This window comes from Magnolia sinica, chromosome 4 (assembly GCF_029962835.1).
Source record: "Magnolia sinica isolate HGM2019 chromosome 4, MsV1, whole genome shotgun sequence".
Classification (NCBI taxonomy): Eukaryota; Viridiplantae; Streptophyta; class Magnoliopsida; order Magnoliales; family Magnoliaceae; genus Magnolia; species Magnolia sinica.
The window spans coordinates 99880603-99907175 of record NC_080576.1 but is presented as its reverse complement, the minus strand read 5'-3'; the positions used below and the strand labels follow the sequence as shown (position 1 = coordinate 99907175).

Sequence of the window (26573 nt, the reverse complement as noted above, 5' to 3'; positions counted from 1 at the left end):
ATCACAACAATCGGATGATCCGGATCCTTTGAGAGCTTTAGACTGGCACATGTTTTCAAAGTATGCATTGGACAGCCATGGTTCTATCAGTGGGCAACCCATTTCTACCTTTACCTATCTTATACTGAATAGTGTGGAACGGCATGCGACATCATAATTCGGTATCCTATTGATAGATGGTCCTACCATATGTAGTATGTTTCTGGGTGCACCATATCAGTTCATGTTATCAGATTACATGGGTACGTATGGGGGGCATGTATAAAGCACCATCTCAGATCGCTAACCCACACTGGTTTTTAATTGCCCACTCGAAAGGAATGGACCAGACCCGACGGGTTGCCAAACAGGTGTGGGATGGGATTCCACACGTGAGTTTGTGCAAGATCCCATGTATCTCAGGCTAACCACCCAAACAAGACGGGCAGGTGATAAGGTCGGATGAGCTTGGGGAAACCACCATCCAAACAACACTGGGGCTCAAAAACTCATGCTGTCGGTCCAGCCAACCTGTAATTCCAAGACAATGACTTGACAAGGGTAATAATTTGGTTTTTTAAAACTCATACGACCTAATCCCATATATGACCATGCGCCAAACACCCCCTAAGAGCGTGTTTGATTTTCCAAATTCAGGTAAATGCCCCGAAAATGGTCAATTATTACAATTTCACCTGTTTGAAATTATGATGGCATTCTTGTTTCGAAAAACAGTCCAAAATTACTGATGTAAATTTGTGGGCCCCATTGTCATGTATACGACATAAGGTAAATCTAACATTTAAGTGGCCCACACCAAAGTAAACAGTGGGCCCAAGAAGTTTTTAACGGTGAGTTTTCAAATCTATTTTTACTATGGTGTGGTCCACTTAAACTTTGAATCTAATCTACATATATCATGGTGGACACCACATATATTTGGAAGCATCCTCGATTTTAGCATTAGAAAAGGTAGAGTCAAATCAACCATATGGAAAGGGGCCGTAATTACAGGGGTAAATAATTATCGCCCATTTCCCGCATTTACCATAGGATTTGGATGCTAAGATTCACTGTAACTGCCATCCAACGTGATGGAAGACACAAGCATCAGATTGATCCAAAACTTCTGTGGCCCCGGCCAGTAGGTAATATAACACAAACATCACAGTGGGCCCAGGTTTAGATGATCCACTCCACCGGATATGGTGTGATTGGCTTAGGTCAATCGATCCAGACCATCAAGTTTTTCCAAGGGCCCAACTTGTTATCAGATTAGTCTTGGCTGATGGAGTGAGCGATAGTCACGGTGGTATCCAAATCAATCCCCGATCATACAGTAATGACCATTTAAAGATGATATCTAAACCGTTAAATCAAGAAGAAAAATATTGGATTAAGCATGCCAGGGGCCGCGCGTGAGCGTACCCCCTCTAACACAAATTCTGACGTACACTCTCCTACTTGAGGAGATGCTAAGCAAGTGCCCCTCCTAAGTGCAATGGAGGCCACTAACCTAGGCCCTGGGCCTTCCTGATCGCCCATTCAACCCCTTCCAGGTAAGTATGATCCAACGGTCCACATCTCTTCTTTTTTCTAACCCCTTTCCCTTCCTATCATTTATTCTCCATTCCATGTGGGATTTATGCTCAGGCTTACTGATGTAGTACATACTCATGTACTAAGAACATGTATACATTATATACGTCTAATTGGAAATAACCATCCAAACAGTAGACAACAATATAGGGGACCATTAAAACAAAAAATTGTACTAAGATGATGTTTTAAATAATCAATTAGTGGAGATATAATGGACGGATAAAAGGAATGTTCCAAAACAGTCCAATTAATCAGTGGTTAGGATCTTTCCATCAATTTGACTTTGGACCCATGATAATGTATTTCGCATGGTTTGGAGGGTTAAACATGTATCCAGGTCTAAAGTTTTCTTAGCTACTGAATTTGGAAAGTGTGTGAACATCTAATCAATGCATAAAGTGGGTCAGACGGTGAAGACGACGTCATGCAAATATCACGTTGGTACGTACATCAGTTGGACGAATGCAGGCTTTAATGGAACTTCCTGCGGTCCCTTCTCAACATACACGTGTGGACCATCTGATGAATGGATCCAAATGAATTACTATATTTGACCACCTTTCACGTGGGAACCACCTTATCATGGATCAGATGTCCGACGTAATCATCAATGCCCCGTGTAGAGCTGAGCGCGTGGACAGGGTGTATTTGGTGCTAGCAAACATGAATGGGGAACGGATTGGCTACTCCCCGGTGCTCTGTGGGCCCCATCATAATGTATGTGCTTCATCCATTCTGTTCATCCATTTTTACATATTATTTTTAAGGTTTTATCCGAAAAAGCATGATAAGAATATAAGTCTCAAGTGGAACACACCACAGGAAAACAATAGTGATTGGATACCCACCATTAAAATCCTCCTACGGCCCACTGTACTGTTTATTTGACATCCAATCTATTGATTAGGTCATAAAGGCCCGGATGAAGGGCAAAAAAATAAAGATCAGCTTGATCCAAGACTTTTATGGCCCACGAAAAGTTTTTAATAGTCGATGTTCATTCAACACTGTTTTCTATAATGTGGTCCACTTGAGATTTGGATATACCTCATTTTTGGTCTCATACTATAAAATGACATAGAAAAATAGATGTACGGAATAGATGAAACACATACATCATGATGGGGCCCACATAGCACCGACCATCAGCCATTGGCCGGTGGCAGGGGGCGTAGCCAATCCATTTCCACATGAATGCTTCTCTCTATTTTTCTTTTTTCGGGAATTTTACCGCAAAATAATGGACAACCATCCAAAAACACCTAAATTCACATGGTATGGACAACCATCCAAAAACACCTAAATTCACATGGTAGCTCATACGAACCTAGGTTTGATTGGCCTGATTTTTGGGATGTTTGAATTTTATAACGGGGAGATCTTGATAGAAAGGTTGGATCCTGTTCACACCCAGGTGAGCTACCCACAATACTTCTACAATAAAATGGGTCTACAATGACAAATAGAGGATCAAGACATGGATACAATAGGAATAAATAACAATATTAAGAACCATTGCCCTCACTTAGGGTCACATGTGGGACACCTCCACTTGGGAGGAAAATCCCAACATGTCCAACTATTGGGCTCGTGGGCAAAACCATTCAGGCCAGCAAAGAAGGCTAGGTAGACCCACTTAAAATAATCAATAAATTTGAATTTGCGTTAAAATTTAGATTTAATTTTTAATTTTGCATTTGAATTTTGATTTTGAAATAACATTTCAAAGAGAAATTAGCCTTAATTATAGGAAAGTAGATTAGTCTTGAATTTAAATTTTAATATGAATGTGAAATTTAAATGTTTAATTTGATTTTTGGAGAATCCCAAAATATTTATATAATTTTCAGCGATTTCAGGAAAAAAAAAAAAAAACACTAGTAATCTTTTACTTAGTTGCAAAGAGGGCTGGTCTATCCTCAATTTAGACTAGATATCTCAATCATCCAAGTGCAATCTATCATAGTTTCAAATGAGTCACTTTTCAAAAATCACACCTATCAAACATCATGCACGTGGATGAGATAATCAAGGAATGATCAAGCAATACAATGGTGGATGACTCGCCGTTTTGAACGTAGTGAAGTACAATGTAGCCCATAAACAGTCTTTTGGGATCTCTCATTGAAGTATACAAGGAGCCCACAGACAGCTACAATTCTATTCAGCACATCGCATCCCGGTTACAACCAAGAAAGTTGTATAAACAACAGGCAATAACAAAAGTCTCAGATGCCACAAAATAGAAGTTTCATATACAAGGACACGTGAGGAGTACTCACCTATAACCCATTGCAAGATGATTTATACCATTCACTGAGAGAGAAGATTTTGCCAAGAATGGTAGACATGCCAAGTTAGGCAGAAATGGATTGTAGGTGAATGTTCCTCTACATGAACAAGAACAACCAACGAGGTACAAAATCACGGGAAAAAAAAAACCTCCACAGGTCCCAGAAAAATCCCACCCAAGATTAGATGATTTCTGCACAGATATCTCATCTCCCATCCTTGGCCAACCTCTCACAAAGAATGCCTTGGAAGTATATATATACCATGGAACTGTTACTGAACAAACACTTCAATCCCATTAGACAATGGAAGTGGCCAGAAGGCATCAAACTCGTCCCGTGTCATATCCAGCATGCCTGGTTAAATGCTCTTCTCCATCAGGATTGTCTTAAAATGGACGCGGAGCAAAAAAAAAACACTAGTGAAAAGAGTTTGAATTGTGTAATGTTAAGAAATAATCATCGACGACATACTTCATCAAGTCCCCATTGCTTCTAGAAATGTACCATGATATAGATGCTGCATTCAGCAATGGTAAATGCATAAGCAGGATGTCGTTACAAGATTCTGAATTCAACAGTAAATGCATTAGAAAAAGGAAATGTTTATATTTGGAAAGATGCTGGTGTAGCCATCAAAATTCATTTCCAGAGCTGGAGAAATGGCACATGGCACAACGGTGCAGCATGTTGACCGTTCATTAGGAGGTTTCACCGAATAAGAAAAGACCCATTTTGCATAAGCGGGATGAAGTTAGAAGATACAGAATTCAATAGAAAATACATTAAAAATAAAGGAAAATGCTTTTATTTTGAAAGATGCTGGTTTGGCCACCAAAATTCATTTCTAATTCTAGAGAAGGTATTCTGTAACAGTAATGGTAGCCATAATAGCCACCACCACTACCTTCACAACACAGGTTACAATGGCTGTTACAGCCTCTTTTAAAATTATATATATATATATATATATATATATATATATATATATATATATACAGGTATCAGGCCCGTTGTGTACTGTTACGGAGCCATTATGGCCTTTAGGGGGGGTGTAATAAGTCGTTATGGAGGTTGTAACAGCCGTTATTGGTCATTTTTCTCCGTACCATTATAACCAAGTGTAAAGGTTGCCACCATTACTTTTACTTTATGGCCCCATTACAGCACGCCATAGTTCTAGAGAAATGACGTGGCACAGCAGTCCATCCTAACCATTCATTGGACGTTATCTGCCAAAATAGAAAAAACCCATGGTGGGACAGGAAAAGTTCCGACAATTGAATGGGTAGGATCATCAAATCCATGGGAAACGTGAAGAGTGCTTTTCCATGGTGGACCCACCTAACGAATCATGGACCATTTGTACCATGTGTCAAATCCAAGTGCAGCAGAGCACCAGATAAGGAAAATGGCATGCCACCCTGACTCACATTAGATTTCTCCATATTCTAATGGTGTTGATGGTTCACCTAACCACCTATAGAATATTTGGAACTTATTCTGCACTTACCTGCAGCGGGAGCTGGCTCCTGTTCTCTCACAGAATGCAATATGATTGTTCCAGAAAGGACCGTAATGAACCCACAGAGCTTTGAAGTTATACTGCTTACATCTTGACCATAGCAATCCTGCAGCAGCATTGGATTTAGAAAACCATAGGATTCGAGCTCATGTTTTCCTGTAAATTATACCAAAAAATTATACAAGAAAAAAGATAAGATCGAGAGACACTCACCTTGAACATAATCGCACTTGCAATTATTGTTAGAGTTGTAAACATTACATAGTAAATTGGTGAAACGATTGCCGTGTTGAAGGAATCCAATGCCTGGAACAAGGATAACTCAGACTTCAGAGTAAGTCAAAAGTATAGATTTTCCATATAGTGATAGAATGTGTGAATACACGTTCACTTGGAGATAATCAGCAGATATATAGTTTGTGGTAGCACAGGACTCCGTATGTGCGGCATCTATGGTCCAGTGATTCAGATTGTTCATCTGATAGTCACACAGTTGGATGGGGAATGCCCCAAAAATCCTCCATACTGAGGACCCTAACACATCAATCAGTGGCCTCCAAATAGACAGTAATGACCAATGTTGTCAAATAGCATATGTGATACAGTAATGACCAATGTTGTCAAATAGCATATGCAATCGCACAATCACATATGCGGTCGTGTGTATGTGTGTGTGTGTGTGTGTGTGTGTGTGTGTGTATATATATATATATATATATATATATATATATTCCGCATTTTTTCAAAAATTTAAAAAAAAAAAAATCAGAAAAATCAGAAAAAATTCCAAAAAAAAAATTAGAAAAATCAAAATAAATTATTATATGTAATTGGGACATGAAAAACATTTAATTTAAGAAAAAATAAAATAAAACCAACCAATTACATACATATGATAATGATACATCATACATTTACAATTTACAAATTACAATATAGTTAACTTCTTAAATCTTAACAATTAACATTTTAGTTTCATTTAACAATAACAAATATCAAATATCAAATATCAAATATCTATATTTAACATTCAATACTACATGTACATGATAGTTGATACAATACATAATATATCAAGTTATCAACAATCAACAACATCAACATCAACACACTTAGACTTATGAGACAAGCATGAAACAAAATTAAGAAGTTATGTATTTATTATTTATCTAATCAATAATCATTAATCATATACATTGATCTAGCATCCATTGTGGCACATCACCACCAGATCCACCACCACCATCATCATCATTCGAGTCATCTCATTCTTCCACATACACTTTTTCTTCTTCTGTTTCTTCATCATTTGTACGTACTAATACTTTATCAACATCCAATGGTGGATGATCTTCAATTTAATCATCATTATCACATTCTCCTTCTTTAATCTCCTCAATCTCATTAACGGGTTGACGGCTACTACTCGCCCCCCCGGCTCCCCCCATCCTTCGCCTTCGAGTGATACTACTATCTTCACCAGGTGTCGATCCATATGTGGCATCTTCAACTTGTGCTCATGTCAGATTCTCTCCAGCAAATACCGAGTCCACTCGTTATCTGCATCTAACTCATCTAAGTAGATAAGGTTAAAGAAGTCGGGCTTTTCTTTTCTACTTTGGAATCGTTCTCGCAATTTTTGATTGTATTGAACGAAAACCAAGTCGTTGAGCTTTTTTTGATCGTGGCGATTCTTTTTCGTGGTATGAATCTGCAAGAAAGAAAGCGCATTTAGCATTAGCTATTTAGATAATTTATTTAGCTTAGGCCACTAAAAAATTAAAGTTTACTAAAAAACAAAACAATTACTAAACAATCTAAACTTACCGCTTCGAACGTGCTTCTATTGCGCTTGCAACCACTGACAGTACACCTGAGTCCAAGAATCTTCATAGCCAGCTTCTTTAGAGCTGGATCCTTCCTGTTCGGGTCTACTCTATAGGCAACCCACCAGTCAACTGAGAAAAACAGTTTAATTATAGCTAGGTTAGAGTCTTAGTCTCCTAGAGACACTTTGTAGAAAATTTTTTTGTAAGAGTTCAGTACACAGTTGACAGTACACTAACATTCATTCATAGAAGTACTTACTAGGTAATTTTATTGTCCGATGTCTTATTACGATATCCCTTGAGAATATCCCATCACTTTTTGTGTAGAAGTCCAACAAAGTTGAGATCTTGTTCTATTTTCCTTATCTGGAATCATTCTTTTTAAGACATCAATAAATCCAACCATATGCATAGTTAGTGCTTCTGTTGGATCAGCATAAGCGAATAAACAGGCTGGGTTAAGGATGTAAGCAGCCAAATACAATGGGGATGACATTTGGCTGCCCCATCTTTTATCTACAATATATAAATTTGGCCTGTAATCACGGTCTCTATAGTTAAAATAATTCATGATCTTATTTTTCATCATCTCCATCGCATCATATATGTAGCCCATTGCGGGCTTTTCATCATCATCCACCAATCGCAACACAGTGATTAAGGGCTCGAATGATTTTAGTGCCTTTACCACTCCAAATACTTTGAAAAAGAATTGTTTGTTGAACCCGTTTCCCTTCAGCCTTCTTTGACCAAGGCCCACTTGTTAAATCGACCGACACTACAAAGCTTCTAAGTTCTGATTTCTTTTCATGTAGCCTTTTTAGTGTTAAAAAGGCTGTAGCGAAACGGGTGACTGCTGGACGTAGCAAGTTACCTCCATGTGTTTTCTCATTCGACTGAGAAGAAGGGCGTGTTTGTACATAAAGACTGTGATTTTTCTGGCCCTTGCAATCACATTTATAAATAATCTACCTATATCTTCTAACATAAGATCAATACAATGAGTCACACAAGGGGTCCAAAATAAACGTCGCATCTTCTCCATACGAAGACGACTGACCATTATATATGAGGCTGCGTTATCTGTAATTACTTGTACAACGCAATCCTCACATATTTCTTCAACTACACTATCTAATAAGTTAAATAAATATTCTCCTGTGTGTGAATGGCCCGACGCATCCACTGACTTCAAGAACATTGTCCCAGTTAGACAATTTACCAAAAAGTTAATGAGAGACCGACCGGATCTATCGGTCCATCCATCGGCCATTAGTGAACAACCATATATTTTCCATGATTCTCTATATTCAGCTATGAAGGATTGTGTATATTTAACTTCAGTTTTTAGGCATGTCTCCCTCATTTCATGATATGAAGGAGGTTTAAGCCCAAGTCTAAATTGACCTATAGCCTCAATCATTACTTTGAAGCTTTTCGATTTTACGGTGTTGAAAGTAATGCCAGTTTGGTAAAACCACTTAGCAATATATTGAATTGTGGTTTTCCTATCTTTTTGTTTATACCGGTTCTCTAAAGTTGATTGAGCCGGCTCTTTCCCTCTACCCCTTTGGTCGACCACATCCTTGGTGTGTGGTCTAGACCATGTATCTATGGGCCCATGCCCTCGGGCTCTTTTCGATGGTTGTACTTGTGGTTTAGATCGACCTATCGAAGTAGGGAGAGTGGGACTAGCTTCATCTACATTAACTATATTTATATCTTCATATGCATCTTGTTCCATATATTCCTCCTGACGTAGGGCACTATCGCATTTCTTTCTTAATTGTTTTTCCATATACTCGACGATATCCCTTTGAATTTCTGGAGTAATTTTATCACATGCTTTTGCATTTGACCTCGGTAAATGTGCAAGGTGGTACTTGTGCCTTGCAATGCCACCGGAACTCACAAACCCACATAACTCACATACTATGTGAGTCTTTTCGGTAGCACTATGGTAGTGCCCATACTTCCAACCCGGGTCATTTGACTTGGGCTTCAAAGAAGAAGATTGGGAAGAAGACATTTTGATGGTGGATGGTGGTGTGTATATTAGCACTAAAAAGTAATTAACTAGCTACTAACTAGAAACTAGAAAGTAAACTACAAATAAAAAGAAAACTAAAGTAAAGTAAGAGACTAAGAAGAAGAACTAAGAAGTAAGAAAGAAGTAGATCTAAGAGAGTAAGTAAGAGTGAATAGTAAAGAGCCTAAAGAGATGGGACTTAGGAGGGGGGGCGAGAGAGAGAGAGAGAGAGAAAGTTACACTTATACACTTACACACTTACACTTGTAGAAACTAGAAAGGTAGAAGAAGAGGGAGAGAGAGAGTTGAGTTACACACTTACACTTGTAGAAAGGGAGAAGAAGAGGGAAAAGAAAATGAGAAAAAGAGAGAGAGTTGAGTTACACTTGTAGAAAGAGAAGGAGAGAGAGAGAGAGAGAGATTTACACACAAATAAAAGTAAAATTATAAATGTAACAAATCTAAAAGAGGTTCCCAACTTCCAACTTTCAACTTCCAAATTCGACTCTAAGTTGTCTACTTGTCTTGTCTTCACCTTTGCCCCTTCACTTGAGTATTGATCTTGAAATCTTGTTGTAACTTGTACTTGTAACTTGTAACTTGTAACTTGTAAGTTGTAACTTGTAAGTTCTAAGTTGTAACAACTAACAACTAACAATTAACAAAGTAACAAATCAATTAACAAACAAAATATACATAAAAAAAATGATAGAAAGAAGTTGTTAGACACTTAGAATTAGAAACTTAGAACTTAGAAGTTAGAACTTAAAAAACTTAGTGGATGGAGATTGGAGAGGAGTAGAGGAGTGAGGAGTCTCTTGACTCTTGAATCTTGATTCTTGAATATCCGGTAATGGTATAATGTATCATGTATCATATATCTTGGATTCTTGATTCTTGATTCTTGTACCCTTCCTTGATTCTTGATTCTTGAAAGTTGAAAGAAAAGAAAAGAAATATGGAAATGGAATATGGATGGAGAGGAGTGGATGTAGAATGTAGATTGTAAAGTGCTTAGAAGTTAGAATTAGAAATATGTAAGAGAGGATGTAGTAAGAGAAATAGATAATAGAGAGAGAGTTTTAGCTTTTTTTGCATGTAGGAATGCTTAGAATGCATATTTATAGAGTAAAAATCCAGATTTTTAAAAATTAAAAAAAAAAAGGTCAGAAATCTGACAATTAGCCATTATGCGATTGCATATGTAGTATGCGATCGCATACATTGCATATGCGATTGCATATGCTGGCACATGTGGCATATGCAATCGCATATGTGCAGGGATCGCATATGCCACTGCCACATATACGAATGGCCCACATATATGCGCATATGCGATCGCATATTTGCATATGCGACCGCACATGACAACATTGGTAATGACCCACATTCAATGATAAAATGGCTAAAAGCAGAAGGGTTAGGATATTTCAACCAGAGATTTTGGGGCACACTTATCCATTGTGGGCCATCAGATCAAAAGTTTAGCTTGCCAAACTAAGGGCCCACATGTACAAAATTCTATGCCTCAGCACAGGAGCTTATAATTCTTCATCATCATCATCTAAGCCTACATGAATCCTATTCCATCATTCCCATCTATCAAGAGCCATTCACCCTACAGGGCCTTATGATTTCTCACAAGAAATGTCATGCAGCTCATACTTCACAGTAGCACACTTAAGCAAAAGAACCATTTACTCTTTTCCTCTTAGGGCATGTTTAGATGCATGGAATCCAAGGCAAATGAAAAGAAAAAAAAATGATAATTACCCATGGATTCCAATTTTGACTTCCAGTTTGGATAACAAGTGAAAATATCACTGTAAAAATAATAATAATAATAAAACTCACATTCCTCACAATACTCGCTTATTTTCTTGTGTCTAGAATCCAAATTATGGAAAGGTGTAATGATTGCTTAGTGGAATCCTGTCAAACAACCATTTACTCCAAAAGCTTAAGCTGTCAGAGTGTGGTGTATCAATGTATATCAAGGGATTTTATCACTGGACCTTCCGCTCTGATACCATGTCAAGCAACCATTCACTCCAAAAGCTCAAGTTGTCAAAGTGTGGTCTATCAATGTATATCAAGGGACTTTATCACTTCAACACCCCCTTCAACAAATCCAACCTTTTCTTTGCTATCCAAACAACAAAAATCATCACATCAAAGGAAAACCCTTTTCCTGGTCCATTGTTTGGGATGGAATCCATGGTTTCCAGACATGGCCTTATGGTTGTTTGCAGGGTCAAGAGAGGATCTCGGATTAGGACTGGATGGAGATGGTAAGCTCTACTTCCCGGAAAAGCTGCACATGCCTTCGCCTTCCGCTTATTTTGGTTATGTCATCATTGAAGTCATGATTCTAGTCCTATACTTCGGTACTTGGGTTTATATCCATTGATGACATTTGAGTTGGAGAAAAACACGGCCTTTACTAGACTCTTTTTCTGTTATAGTACATGTTGAAGTTTGGAGCCTGCACCTTTATCATCTTAAGGTAGCTAGCCTTATTATGTAATTTTCATTGATGATTGTTCTCAATAGACATCAATTAATGTGACACCTCATTAATCTAAAGTTCTAAGCATTTACAATAAATTTGTAAAACGTGATTAGTATGAGATTATCTTCCAAAATAAAGTATTCCATTCCAATTCATAGTTCAAAAACTCAAGTTGACTCGATGTCCAGCCGGGTCGGGTTGACTTAAAGACTCAATCGAGTCTTTATATGACTCTACTCAATATTTACTAATAAAATTTTAGATATTACAGATAGTTATAGATCTGTTTTCGATTTAAATAAAACAAAATTGCAAAAGTTCTTAGCAATAACTTTACTGCTGCATTGGTTCTGTTGGTGGTGGTTGAGGGTTTGATATCCCTCCCTCCACCTTTACTCGACTTGAGTCACTACAAGTCAGTGTTTGCACCAATTCGAATGAGTATGAGGGTCAACTTGACAAATCTCCCCTGAAATCGGCTGAGTCAAGTTCAAAAGCGAATTTCTCAACGAGTCGAGTTGACTCGGCCGAGTTTGGAGGGGAACATATTTGAATGCATTTCGACACTTGTTAGCATGCATGGTATTCATCAAAGTCTTGTCCTTGCACCCCTAAGAAATGTTGTTGTTGACTGAAGGGGCCGCAGAATGAATCTCTCCAGAAGTCGGCAGAGTGAAGTTTGAAAGAAAATTTCTCACTGACTCGACTCAAAATCTCACCAAGTCGAGTTGACTTAGTCGAGTTTTGGGTTAGGAAGGAAACATTTTTGTATGCATATTGACATTTGTTAGCATGCATGGTATTCATCAAAAGTCAAGTCCTTGCACCCCTACGAAATGGTCTCTTTCCCGAGAATGAGATTTGTGACTATGCCCAATCCTAAGTATGGGAGGAGATCATATCATGGTGGAATGCTTTGGAGGGACACTCCATAGCCTACGTGGTGAAGCTTTGGTTTTCCAACTGGACTAAATTTGACAAAGAGAGGAGGAAGAAGATTGTGATCCTTGTTGAAGTGATAAAGTCCCTAGATATACATTGTACACCACACTCTTCTCCTCTTTTCTTCACACTGCAGTCATCAACCCATTCTCTATTATCCTTCCCATTTGTCTACTCGTCTATGACTCCATATTATGACTTATGAGATAGTAAATCGGGTAATAGTAGGATTTAAAAAGAATCCCCCTGTGCAAGCTACATGATGCCAAGGATAAAGATTTCCTAAGAAGAATCCTAACCAAAACCCTATCATGGGGACGGGAAATAGGCCACTGATTGGAAGACCCTATAATTAAAGTGGCAACTTCTGTCAATCTGGTTATACAAACTCAATTTTAACGGGGCCTAAATCCCCAATGATGAGGGCATCCAACCATTTAGAGTATACCAGAGGAGGAGGAGGTCGGCTCAACCTTCACTTTGGCTCGGTGACTTATACATGAGCCCGAGTGGGCTGCATTGAGGACTTGAAGACTCCACATGCATGATCGTGCATCCTATACTAGGAAGATACATGTGGGTTGCTAATTTGAGGAGTTTTGACTATTGGATCGTGAGGACACAACGATTAGACCATTGGATCGTGTGGATCCTTTGACTGGGCAATTGGATCATTATGATCCTTGATCACTTTGGTCATAACTATTAGGATTAGCTGATTTTATATTTTTATTCATTATTTATAGTCTAGGTTGAGTTATTTTCAGTTTATTGCATCATGGGATATGTGAGCTATGTTTTTATTGAGGGTATTTTTGTCAAAACACGTGTTAAGGCTGTAGGGGGGAACGTCCAACACTAGCCCATAATAATGGAATGAAAAACAACTCTTTCGCTTAAAAAATCTTTCTCTCATGTGATTTGAGATTCTCTTGTGAAAAAAGACTATTTGGTGTAAATTCAAAGGTGTGAAGCCTAGTTATCCTTTTCATCTCTATCTTATTCTCTTCTAAAAGGTTTATTTATTTATTTATTTATTATCATCTCTTATCAAATCCCCCTTCCTTACCACTTTTCTTCTATAAACCCTAAATCCTTACCCTTTCCTTGTAAACCTAAATCCATCTTTCCCTAGCCATCACTCCAAACCCAACCCACCACCACCGTCCCCACACATACAAATAGGGTCATACGACCGTTCGGTAGCCCATTCCCTTCATTTTCTTCCCTTTCTCCAATCCCTCTTCCTATCCTATAAACCCTAGCCTAAAACCCTAATCCCCAATTCCCTACGAAATCCTAATCCCCTATGAAACCCTAACCCTAATTCCCTACAAAACCCTAAACCCTTCATTCCCAAATCCTAAATCTCTCATTTTTCCCAAAATTCCCAAAACCCCTTAAAACCCTAACCCTAGAATTGTGCAAATCTGCCCGTTGAATTAGAACCATACCTATGCTAACATAAGAGCTCCAACCTCTCATTGGGCCTTAGATTTTCATACTTATGTGGTTTGTGCTTGTGTGGGATTGTGATTTAACGTAAATCTGAATTTAATTATCTATTTGGTACTCTTTTAATCATGGTAGAATGGCATGTTATTATATTTGACCTACTTTGATTAATCCGTTAATAATTTCCTGCTTCCAAATGGTTAGATCACATGTCCTGCATCACCCAAGCAGAACAAAGGAGCAATTGACATGCTAATTCAGACTGATGAGGAAGAATTCATAGCAGCCTATAGATATCCAGTTTACATCCGTCGTTGGAGCGAAAGTTTCTAGACTTTGTAAAGGCCTACAACTAGCAAATAGAATCAGAAATCCAAAATTGTAAATTGAAGGAGACTCTAAATTGTAATTGATGCCAACTTGGAAAATGCAAACATTCTATGGAAAATTTATGTTGTCTCAGATATAGTCATATATTCCTATTGGTCCTTATGAGCCATTATGACTTCTGTAAGGTGGAGGGGGGTCTATGGGTTGTTTTGTCATGTGAAAACTGCAAAGTTTCCTTTTGTGGAAGGACTTTTTGTATTGGGGGGTTCTCATTTTAAATAGGAGTACCTAGTTGAGTTAGGATTTGGGAACATCATATATAAGGTTTGGAAGCAAGTTTTTGTGTGTAAAAGAGAAACCTTGTATTTTGTACTCTTTCATCATAGTGAAAATCTCCTTGATTGTCTTAGCTTGTATACATGGTCTGTAATGACCCGGGATTTTGGTGCGCATTCGTATGCACGCATATATGTACACTTGCATTTATCCAAGCACATATACATAGATCTACCCATTCATCCATACATTTATTCATGACCGACTATCCATCCATCAATCTATGCAAGGTGTGACCGTTGATATATGTGATAGATTGTTTAGTGTTAACCATTGGTGCATGTAGTTAGTAATTATATGATTTGTGTGTGTGTGTACACGTTCACACTCACCACTCATGCACACAAAACCGATCGTTCATTCGTAAACTTGCCCAATCTTAACTGTTGAATATGCATTAAACCTACCCGATCATGACCTATGACCCATATACCAAAACTGCCCAACTGCAACCTTTTATTTACACTGAAAATCTACCCAAATTGGATCACCCGATTGTACGTCAAATCAGCCCATCATTAACCATCCAATCTTGAGCTAAACCTACCCAAAACAAATTCACGAAGTTTGAAATTTTAAATCAATCCGCTTTCATTTGACCCATAATTTCCACCATAGACTTGCATCATTAATGACCATTAAACCCATATTTCAGATGAACACTTTGAGAATTATAGCAAGCCCAAATTGTTGAAAACAACCCTACCACAAAGGTGAACTATTCTCTTGGTTCTTACCCTTAACCTACAATGCAAACTTTTCAACTCTCCCATGGATTCTAAGCCATCCATCATTAACCTCCTCACCCCAACCATCCATTCACATCCGCAAATTAAACTGCCATTTGATAATCTAAACCGTTCATTCATCTAACCATCTATCCGATCATTCATTTAACCATCCATTCGTCAATTGTTTGTTGATGCTTGTTTCTTATTTTGGTAAAAAAGATAAATCATAATTTGAAAACATATTTTTTTTACCAATGTTTCGTTTTAACATTATTTTGATATAACGAAAATTATGAGCTATTAGGATTTGAGAAAAACCTTATCATTTAAAAGTTCAATCTTTTTAAAAATATCAAAAAGTCGTGATTTGTTCTTGATTTGGAAATTTTGATTTTTAATTATTGAAAATTTGATATTTTAAGTGTTTTTATTGAATTCGAATGAGGGTATTTGTTTATTTACATAAAAATAACTTAAATGTAAAACGGTATTTTTATGTAAATAAGTGCATGTCCCATCCTTTGGTTGGTAGTGCATGTCCTGTCTTTTGGTTGGTGAAATCCTGAGATCCTCCAATCCTTCTAAATGTTCCATGATTTGTGATCGTCCATTCATCCTAACACTAGACACACTAACCATCCAACTAATCAATCAACACAGTCATCCATCTACCCAACCCAAATCGTCTACCCTTTTCATGGTCCAGTCGTCCACCTAACCATAACCTTTATCCACTCAACCTACCATACATGACATGTCTATGGGGAGCGAAAGAGGCCAACATGTGTAAGTCCTAAGGAGTATAGGAGTTGGCAATGTGCATCTTCTAGAAAGAATAAGAAGCGGGAGATGTGAGAGTGCATTATAAATAAAGGGCAGCTCCTCTCTTTCAATCCACGTTGGGAGAGAGAGAGAGAGAGAGGAGGAGGAGGAGGAGGAGGGGGAAGATAAGAAGCCTATTTTGTTTTATAACTCGTTGAGGTGAGTGATCCTTTCATATTGTAACAGCCCACGCGCATACTGTATGATATTGTCCGCTCTGGGCACAGCTAGCACGGTTTTGTTCTCGGGGTCACCCCCAAAAGGCCTCATACAATATAGGGTGGCAACTCTACATATAACCACCACAACTTCAGACGACACTTCCAATGTGGGACGAAGTTTCACCTTCACTGTGTGCACAGTAGCCTGCCAGCACAATAACCTGCCAGCCACACAGTAGCTTGCCAGCCACCTTGGGGCTCGCCCACATGTGCGCCCGCCCACGTGTGCCTGCCCACATGTGGCCACAGTGACGGGGTGTCACACATATGGTTTTCCTTCGCACCTTTTTTTTTAATTTTCTAACTCTAGTTCTAGTTTTCCTTCTTGCTGTTGAATTTTTTTTCTTGTTCTTTAAATCCAAAATAAAAATAAAAAATCAAGATTTAAGGTGAGTTTTTCCTCATGTGCATTATTTCATTAAATAGATTACAAGTGTATTTCTTAGCCATTTGCTTTTAGGAATAACCCTTTTGCCTTTGGGAATAACTCCTTTTTTTTCATTTAAGTTTAATATCTTCCATTTATTACGATAACACATATAACTTATGATATCCAAGGTTTGAGTTCACCCCTTCTCAATTCTCCGTGCCCTTCTTCAAAAGATAATTCCCATATTTATTAAAACCTTATCTATTTTCCTTATTTTCTTGAAAACCAAGATTTTAGATTCTTGATCTTTCCCTTATGTTTTTTGAAAATTCAATATTTAGGTTCTTTATTTTTAAATTTAAATATTTATTTTCTTGATTTTCTACTTGGACTATAGTTTTTTTTTTTTTTTTTTTTTTTTGGGGGAGGGGGGGGGGGAAGTAATTCTCCCAAATCCCGTGTTTGTGCACTCTTGCATTATATTAGCATATCTTTTATAGAAAGGTGTTATTATAAAAAGGTTATGACATTTGATTTCATGTAAAAGAAGGTTTATGCATATTCTCATGTGGTTTGCTCTTCACCAAGTATGTAAGGATTACTTGTTTCACTAAATTAGTTTGGTGAGCATGTAAGGATTGATCATTTCACTAAATTGGTTCAGCGAGCATGTAAGAATTGCTCATTAGCGAACATGTAAGGATTGTTCGTTTCCAAAAGATAAAAATAAAAACAAAGAGAGAGAGAGAGAGAGAGAGAGAGAGAGAGAGAGTTGAACATGTACGGATTGCTCGTAGGAGAGCATATATGGATTACTCATCTCGCTAAACCGAATAGGTGAGCATGTAAGAATTGCAAAAGGCACCTATTGTCTCAGCCATTCGAGGTTTTGGGAAGTTGCATATCTCATACATACATTGCATTAAAAGGTGGGGTTATCAAGTGGAAGTTACTTCATGTTTTATTGTGATATTTCATAATTACGCATTGTGGTGTATTAATGCCTTGTGATCTATGAATTATTTGTACTAAAATCATGATATTGCTTTATTGCATTGCATTGAAAATCATGGTTTACTTTATTTTCACTCTGAAATTGTGTTGCGTATTTTCATATATTTATATCGAGCCTGTTTTCAAACTTGTGAAGGAAATGATCTTATTGGGCTTCCATAAGCTCACCCAACCTTTCAACATTAAATTTCAAGATTAGGGATCTTGTTAGAGAAAGGGTGAAGTCAAGGTATTCAAAATTGGTTACGGTCGATACATAACGGTAACGGTTGATACCGTTACGCGATACAGCCACAAAACGGGGCACCTCCATTTGCTGTGTTTGTAACAGTCATTATGGCCCATAACGGCCGTTACCGTACCATAACAGCTGTTACGGGCCATAACCCTAAAGAAAATAAGAAAAAATGAAGGGGAAAAAAAAAGAAGAAAAAACATCTTTTTTCTTTCTTTCTTTCTTCTTCTTCTTCTCGGGTTGAGGCGCTGTCTTGGCTGCTGCGGTTGCGGCCCTACTGCGGTTGCGGCGGCAGCAGTTGTTGTTGCCCTTCTTCTTCTTCTTTCTTTCCGTTCCTCTCTCTCTCTCTACCTCTTTTCAGTTCCCTCTCTCTCTCTCTCTCTTCTTTTCATTTTGGGAATTGGAAAAGCGAATGGACCGCGTGGCAGTTTCAGAGCCACGCACTTCAATTATTTTTTAAAAATGCTCTGCGGTGTATGCAGCACAATGCACTTGCACTGTTTTGTTACGTGGGGCCCACCTTGATTTATGTGTAGTATATCCATACTGTCCATCAATTTTTCAGGTTCATTTTATGGCACGATCCTTAAAATGAAGGGATCCGAATCTCAATTGGACCACCCAGTTGGGATTGAATGCCCACTGTTAAAATCTTCCCAGGGCCCACTATAATGTTTATTTTCCATCGTACTTGTTGATAAGGTCACATAGACTTTGACCTTAATGAAGGGAGAACACAAATAATAGCTTGATCTATAAAAAAAATGTCTTAAGAAATTTTTAATCGTGGGAATTAAATCCTTATTTTGTGGTTCACCTAAGATTTGGATCTGCCTCATTTTTGGAACCATGCCCTAAAATAAGTTGGCAAAAAAGACGGACCATATGGATATACAACAAATGCATTGAGGTGGGCCCCACTTTTAAAGGGATACTCACTAGTGGTCCACCGAAGATTTAGATACACCTGAATTTTTAGACCATGCCTTAAAATGAGTTGGCAAAACAGATTCATGGCATGGATATACAAATACATCGAGGTGGCCCACCTAGCCCACTAGTGGTCCACCTGAGATCTGGATTTATCTTTTTTTTTTCATTGCCCTTAAATGAGTTGTTAAAACAGATGGATGGCATGGATATATAATACATAATTGAGGTGTGTTTAAGAACCTGAACTGAAAAATGATGCTAAATGTATGGATTGACGCTCTGAATTCACCAAAGCATGAAACAAACCCCAGGGGACTAAGACTGAAGGATTTACATACCAGGGATCCGAGGAAATCCACCTAGCCCACTAGTGGTCCACCTGAGATCTGGATTTATCTTTTTTTTTTCATTGCCCTTAAATGAGTTGTTAAAACAGATGGATGGCATGGATATATAATACATAATTGAGGTGTGTTTAAGAACCTGGACTGAAAAATGATGCTAAATGTATGGATTGACGCTCTGAATTCACCAAAGCATGAAACAAACCCCAGGGGACTAAGACTGAAGGATTTACATACCAGGGATCCGAGGAAATAAAGTCATTCACGTTAAAGAGGCCCGAAACTGGCACAGAATGCAAGATCACAGGGTTCTCGCCATCCGATTGGCTCGAAACTTCATACATGGGATTAGGACCATAAATTAACCGTACACGTCAAATTTCATCTGTTATATCCCTGTGAAAGTGGCCCAACAGACAGATTAGCCTCTAAAACTCTGATTTTGGGCCCACTTGCTATCTGGATATGCTTCAAAATTGGTATCAATGCGTTAAATGAAAAGAGAATACAGATGGACGGAGCGGATTTCTCACAAACATCTTCAAAGGGCCTCATGTATATCATGTGTGCACGGTAGACAAGTGCACTAGCCGTGCACTAAAAGTCTCAAAGTCGGTCAGCACACGCTAACCAACTCCATCCTCTCTGAATCAAAGAAGGACACAACGTCCTCACGCATTCCGCCGGTTCCGTGCAATGGGGCCCAGCTCTCATCAAAATCATCAATCTGGATCGTCCATTATGCACAGAGGAGGGTTATTAACCTCACCTAGGTGATATTTTGACATCATGCAATCCATGGTAAAATCCTAGTCATTGAACGCAGGATGGACGGCTGGGTTACAATTCAATGGGCCACACCTAACTCAATCCAAAATCACCCATCTCTGAACGATTTTTCGTGGGAAATCGAATGAACGGACTGGATTTTGAAACCGAACTTGATCATGGACTCCACCGACCTTCACAGCGCCCGACTGCGCACACTCTGTTCCGCAACAGAGCTGCGGTTGATCCAGGTGGGCCACTATCATACGTCGGGTGCTTGATCCGGACGTCTATTGTGTAGAGGGGCCAAAACCGTCCGTAGGGACGTCTTCATTTGCGTCGGTTGTGGATATCGCAAGTACCAACAAAGGGGCAGAGATTTCGGGCTCTCACGTGTAGCTGCGCACGTTCTGTGAAAGGAGTGCGTAACTTCTTCCGCAATGGCCGACCTCAGGAAGGTGACTCCGGCCAGCGTTTCTGGAGGGACTTTCACAGCTACAAAAGGAAAAAAGAAGTGAGGAGAGAAGGAGTTTTTTGGAACAGGAAGCTTGGAGGCAGCCATGGACTTAGGGCTGGGCGTAAGCAGAGGCAGAGAGAGAACATGGGCTGGCTTGGGCTGGACCTGGTTTTTTCTTTCTCTTTTCTTCTTCTTTTGTTTATTATGAACTTAGCCTAATCATGCCCGTGATTGGCTAAACCTCTTAGCTAGGGCTAAGAAGTGAAGCCTGTAGTGAGATGGGAGACTCTATTGTATGCTTTTAATTTAAATTTATGAACTGAATTTGATTGATTATTAAAGGAATATTTTTTTTATCTTTAATGGTCTGTTGTGACTAAAATTACAATGGATCTGCAATGGCTTTGAATATCTCTTTTTCCCTTTTGATGTTTATGACGTCAGGAAGCCCTGTTGTTCACCATCGTCTCCTGGGCAGGTCGAATGATGGTACCCTTCCTAACTTTCATGCATTGTTGATTGGTTGATAATTAGTTTAATTTTGTTGTTTGCTTTGTCTCCTGGGCATGGTTTGATGATGGAATCCATTCTAATTCATACGCCTTTTATCTCTTGAAAACCAAATCAAGTAAGTTCAGTTAAATGTCCATGATTCTTGATGCAGGCATAAGATATCCCTGATCTCTACAAGTGGATCCTTTGAATCCCTAGTTTCCTTCCTCTGAATTACTTAAGTTTTGTATTAGTATTTCACTCTTATTCCTCAAATTACAACTCGAATTAGATTTCATCTCATTCTAGTTTTAGTTCTAGTTAGTTTCAAATAACGTACGGATATCAGTCCCTTGGGATTCGACCTCGGTCTTACCGAGTTTATTACTACATCACAACCCTATACTTGGGGAGTGAACATCAATCATTGGCAACAAACAGTTGACACCACTTTCTATAAAACAAAACAAAAACAACATCATACCCTGTTCAGGTAATTCAATTGGGTGATGACACAGATAACTGCAACTACAACAAAAAACCATGTCTGAGGGTATGCAACCTGGCTGATTTCCCCCTAGTGTAAGCTTAATTTATTACAATTCCTATGGCTTATGTGCTAACAACCTACACACCGACAAAAGAAAAGTTCCAGAACCTAAAGGTATCACAGAAAAGTAAGAAGATAATGGTAACAGATACCATATAAATGTCCAATAATATGGTCAAACACTATCATTAGACCTAAGGAAAGATGAGTTACCGTCAACGAGCCCATTAGAGAACAGATGCCCAAGTAAACCAATATGTTTGTCTGTCCGTAGTGGGGTTCAAAATGCAGAATCAGTGCTAATACGATTACTATAGCAACAGCTGCAAAAATAAGAAATGCTGTAGAGAAAATACAACATAAGAATCAACAACCATATCCTAGAAACACCAAATATTTGATAAGAAACATTATTAAAGATAAATGAAATTTTGCATAAGACCAACTACAACTACTTATGAGTCTAAACTGTGGTAGCTTTAACCACTTAAGAGCATAAACTATGTGTGCTACTAACTGAAACCAGAACTTAGCGCCACCCATACAAAATAACACCATATAGACAACACTATATGATTAATAATAAAATGCAACACAAATTTTGATTGATTAAGCATGATGTTTAGCCATTATGTTCATACATGATATTTGTTTGTGATAGGCATGCATGACTCATCAAAGCTTGTCTATAATGTTAAAAAAGAGGAAATAGCAAATACGGAAGCAAACTATGATAGGGGGGGTTCATATATCATCTGAAATTCCCAAAGCAAGCATGTAGCGACGCAGGTCGTCTCTCAGTTGAACTTCAGCGGTTGCACTTTCAACTTCAACCTCAATGATAAGTCTAGCCTAGTTTGGAGCGTCAGTCAGCTCCTGCTCTAAAGAATTTATCACCTCCTCCCCTCTTGAAACTTCTAGCCACTCCAAATCAGCTATCCGCCTGTTAACTTAAATATCCGCCTATTAGAAGACCCCACACATAAGCATTACATCCAAACCGTTAAATAAAAAGTACAAAAGTATAGATTTGATTTTGAATTGTAGGGGCCGCGCGTGCGCGTACCCCCTCTACCACAAATTATGACGTGCACTCTCCTTCTTGAGGAGATGCTAAGCGAGTACCCCTCCTAAGTGCAATGGAGGCCACTAACCTAGGCCCTGGGCCTTCCTGATCGCCCAATCAACCCCGTCCAGGTAAGTATGATTCAACGGTCATCATCTCTTTTCTTTTCTAACCCTCACTCATTTCCCATTATTTAGTCTCCATTCGATGTGGGATTGATACCCTGGCTTCATGTTATGGTACATACTTCTGTACTAAAAAGTTGTCTACATTGCATACGTCTAATCCAAAATAACCATCCAAATAGTGGGCCACAATGTAGAGAGGCCATAAAACAAAATTTACATTAAAATGATATTTTAAATGATCGATTGGTGGGCACATAATGAATGGATAAGATGAAATGTACGAAAACAGTCCGATTAATCAGTGGTCATGATCTTTCGATCAATCTGACTGTGGACTCATGGCCATGATAGTTTATCTGCCATGATTTGGAGGGTTAAACAAGATCCATTTGTATGATTTTCTAAGTGCATTGGTCCGAGCCAGAGTACTTTGCCTAGGAATCAGTAGCTCTTGAAAACCACATACATTTGCACGCACAATCTTAAAAAGCATGTGTGACATCTTATCCCAAATGTATGTGATTTTCATTAGCTACTGATTTTAAGATTATAAGGATGTCCCACACATACAATCCATGCGTAAAGTAAGTTGTGGTAGGATCCTTGGTATTAGGGCTGAAAGTTGGGCGGGTTCAACCCGATCGACCCGTGACCGACCCGACATTGGGTTGGGTTCATATATCATCTGAAATTCCCAGAGCAAGCATGTAGCGACGCAGGTCGTCTCTCAATTGAACTTCGGCGGTTGCACTTTCGACTTCAGCCCCAATGATAAGCCTAGCCTAGTTTGGAGCGTCAGTCAGCTCCTGCTCCAAAGAATTTATCACCTCCTCCCCTCTTGAAACTTCTAGCCACTCCAGATCGGCTATCCACCTGTTAACTTAAATATCCGCCTATTAGAAGACCCCACACATAAGCATTACATCCAAACCGTTAAATAAAAAGTACAAAAGTATAGATTTGATTTTGAATTGTAGGGGCCGCGCGTGCGCGTACCCCCTCTACCACAAATTATGACGTGCACTCTCCTTCTTGAGGAGATGCTAAGCGAGTACCCCTCCTAAGTGCAATGGAGGCCACTAACCTAGGCCCTGGGCCTTCCTGATCGCCCAATCAATCCCGTCCAGGTAAGTATGATTCAACGGTCACCATCTCTTTTCTTTTCTAACCCTCACTCCTTTCCCATTATTTAGTCTCCATTTGATGTGGGATTGATACCCTGGCTTCATGTTATGGTACATACTTCTGTACTAAAAAGTTGTCTACATTGCATACGTTTAATCCAAAATAACCATTCAAATAGTGGGCCACAATGTAGAGAGGCCATAAAACAAAATTTACATTAAAATGATATTTTAAATGATCGATTGGTGGGCACATAATGAATGGATAAGATGAAATGTACCAAAACAGTCCGATTAATCAGTGGTCATGATCTTTCGATCAATTTGACTGTGGACTCATAGCCATGATAGTTTATCTGCCATGATTTGGAGGGTTAAATAAGATCCATTTGTACGATTTTCTAAGTGCATTGGTCCGAGCCAGAGAACTCTACCTAGGAATCAGTAGCTCCTGAAAACCACATACATTTGCACGTACAATCTTAAAAAGCGTGTGGGACATCTTATCCCAAATGTATGTGGTTTTCATTAGCTACTGATTTTAAGATTGTAAGGATGTCCCACACGTACAATCCATGCATAAAGTAAGTTGTGGTAGGATCTTTGGTATTAGGGCTGAAAGTTGGGCGGGTTCAACCCGATCGACCCGTGACCGACCCGACATTGGGTTGGGCTCGGGCAAGATATATCAGGTCCAATCTCAAGCTTAGCTATACAAACACCAACCCGATAAAACTTGGGTTGGGCTCGGGTTGAGGTCTCGGCTTGCCCAACCCAACCCGCACCCGATCAATAAATAAGTTACTTATAAATTATAATTGAGTGTGGATCGTTTGTATCGAAGGTATACTAGTGATGTCGAGTCTCATTTGTCCATGTCATATCCAAGGACTCAAGGTAACAAGATATGCCGGATTTTCTCTCTCCCAAATAGATTGCGTGCTATGTTGCATTACTTTTAAAGGAGTAGTTATCCTATATTTTAGCTTGTTTTTTTAAAGAAAAAAAAATGAAGTTCTTTATGACGCATAATCACATATATAATTAATAAAATCATAGATAAAAAAAATAAGTTCTATATTGAAATATAATAAACTAATGTATTAATGAAAATATTGGCACGTATACTCAATCAACCCGACCGAGCCCACTTGGGTTGGGCTTGGGTTGAGAATTCCCAACCCGAGGTTGGGTTGGGTTGGGTTAGGGTTGAACCTTGGGTTGGGTTAGGGTTGAGCACCAACCCGACCCAACCCGCCCGACTTTCTGCCCTAGGTGGTATACTCTCAGAAGTTTCAACACCTGGTCAAGGGTTCTAGTATCCATTGGTGGTGAAATCCCACTGTAGCATGAGTGTGTGGGGTGTGTGTGTGTGTGTAAAAAAGAAAAAAGTACAAAAAAAAAAATACCTTATGCAAAGGAAAGGGATAGAAAATGAACGTTACAATGGGCTCTATGTCAGCGTAACCTTATGAACAGAATAGATAGAAAATAAACGTTACAATGGGCTCTATGTGGGCCTCATTACGCCAAATGGAAGACCGGTGTGGATATGATAAATACACCATCGTGGGACCCATGTAACTTTGATCTCCTTTGGGTCCTTGCTCTTGCTCGGGTGGGACTCTCAGGAGTTTCAACACCCGGTCAAGGGTTTGAGTACCCATAGGTGGTGAAAAAATAAACTTTGATCTCCTTTGAATTGTTTGTACAACTTGGAGCTTGAGGAGCTGGGTTAGGGTTGAGCCAAGCTATGTCCAAGCCTAGCTCGCATTGTCTAACTTAAGCTCAAACTTAGCCAGGGCCAATAAAAAGACATAATAGGCCAGCCCAAGCCTGGCCCAAGAATGCTTATGTAGGCTTGGCCTGAGCACAACTCAAGCTTAAGCCCAAGCTCAAAAGAAATTTTGTAAATAAAGTGATGTTTTGTTGGGCCCATAGAAGCTTATGATATCTGTTTATTGGTGTGCCTGCATTAGAGAGAGAGAGAGAGAGAGAGAGAGAGAGATGGGAAGAGCAGTCTGGAAATAAGAGAGACATCAAGAGGGGTCCTTATGGCTTAGTGGTAGACTATGTGGTGTGTGTGGTGTGAGCATGTGTGTGTATGTAATTAAGAGAGAGAGAGAGAGAGAGAGAGAGATGGGAATGAATGGTTAAAGGCCTGATAAAAAGACTAAGGTGGGATGGGTATTTCTTTTAGTGAGAATCAATTGGGTTTTCCGGCTCCGGTGGGCATCACTATGGTGTTTGTGTGAAATCTGTTAGTGTACGTATTTGTATACCATGTTTGTTAATCACGTACGTCTGTGTTTCAGAGAGCTGGTTGAGCACTTGAAATCTAAATATTGAAATGCATGAAAACTCAAGCATCAAGGAAGTGAAAAACATATATACGAGATACTATGGTGACCCTAACCTTGACAAAAAAACAACCTTTAAACCTCTAGATGGTATTTGCATTAATAGAAAAACATTGTGTGACCATCCA

At 38.9% G+C, this 26573-nt stretch overlaps 1 protein-coding gene and 3 non-coding genes across 4 annotated transcripts in view; all 4 read right to left on the bottom strand.

Moving 5' to 3' along the window:
- Positions 1 to 1385: 1385 nt before the first annotated feature.
- Positions 1386 to 1546, bottom strand: LOC131244737 (U1 spliceosomal RNA). Its single transcript, XR_009170513.1, has one exon. It is a non-coding gene; the product is annotated as a U1 spliceosomal RNA (small nuclear RNA).
- A 2176-nt stretch (positions 1547 to 3722) lies between these two features.
- The window catches only part of LOC131244239 (probable magnesium transporter NIPA6), a 37731-nt gene continuing 14880 nt past the window's right edge, over positions 3723 to 26573 (bottom strand). Inside the window, exons 3-8 of the mRNA XM_058243878.1 lie at positions 21981 to 22090; positions 21702 to 21794; positions 5611 to 5703; positions 5386 to 5503; positions 4347 to 4392; positions 3723 to 4229 (exon numbers count right to left, since the gene is read on the bottom strand). Of these exons, the coding sequence (XP_058099861.1) occupies positions 4199 to 4229; positions 4347 to 4392; positions 5386 to 5503; positions 5611 to 5703; positions 21702 to 21794; positions 21981 to 22090 (491 nt within the window). The 3' untranslated portion in view covers positions 3723 to 4198. The remainder of the gene's footprint in view (positions 4230 to 4346; positions 4393 to 5385; positions 5504 to 5610; positions 5704 to 21701; positions 21795 to 21980; positions 22091 to 26573) is intronic.
- Positions 22812 to 22972, bottom strand: LOC131244667 (U1 spliceosomal RNA). The gene has a single exon (XR_009170447.1). It is a non-coding gene; the product is annotated as a U1 spliceosomal RNA (small nuclear RNA).
- Positions 23936 to 24096, bottom strand: LOC131244691 (U1 spliceosomal RNA). The gene has a single exon (XR_009170469.1). It is a non-coding gene; the product is annotated as a U1 spliceosomal RNA (small nuclear RNA).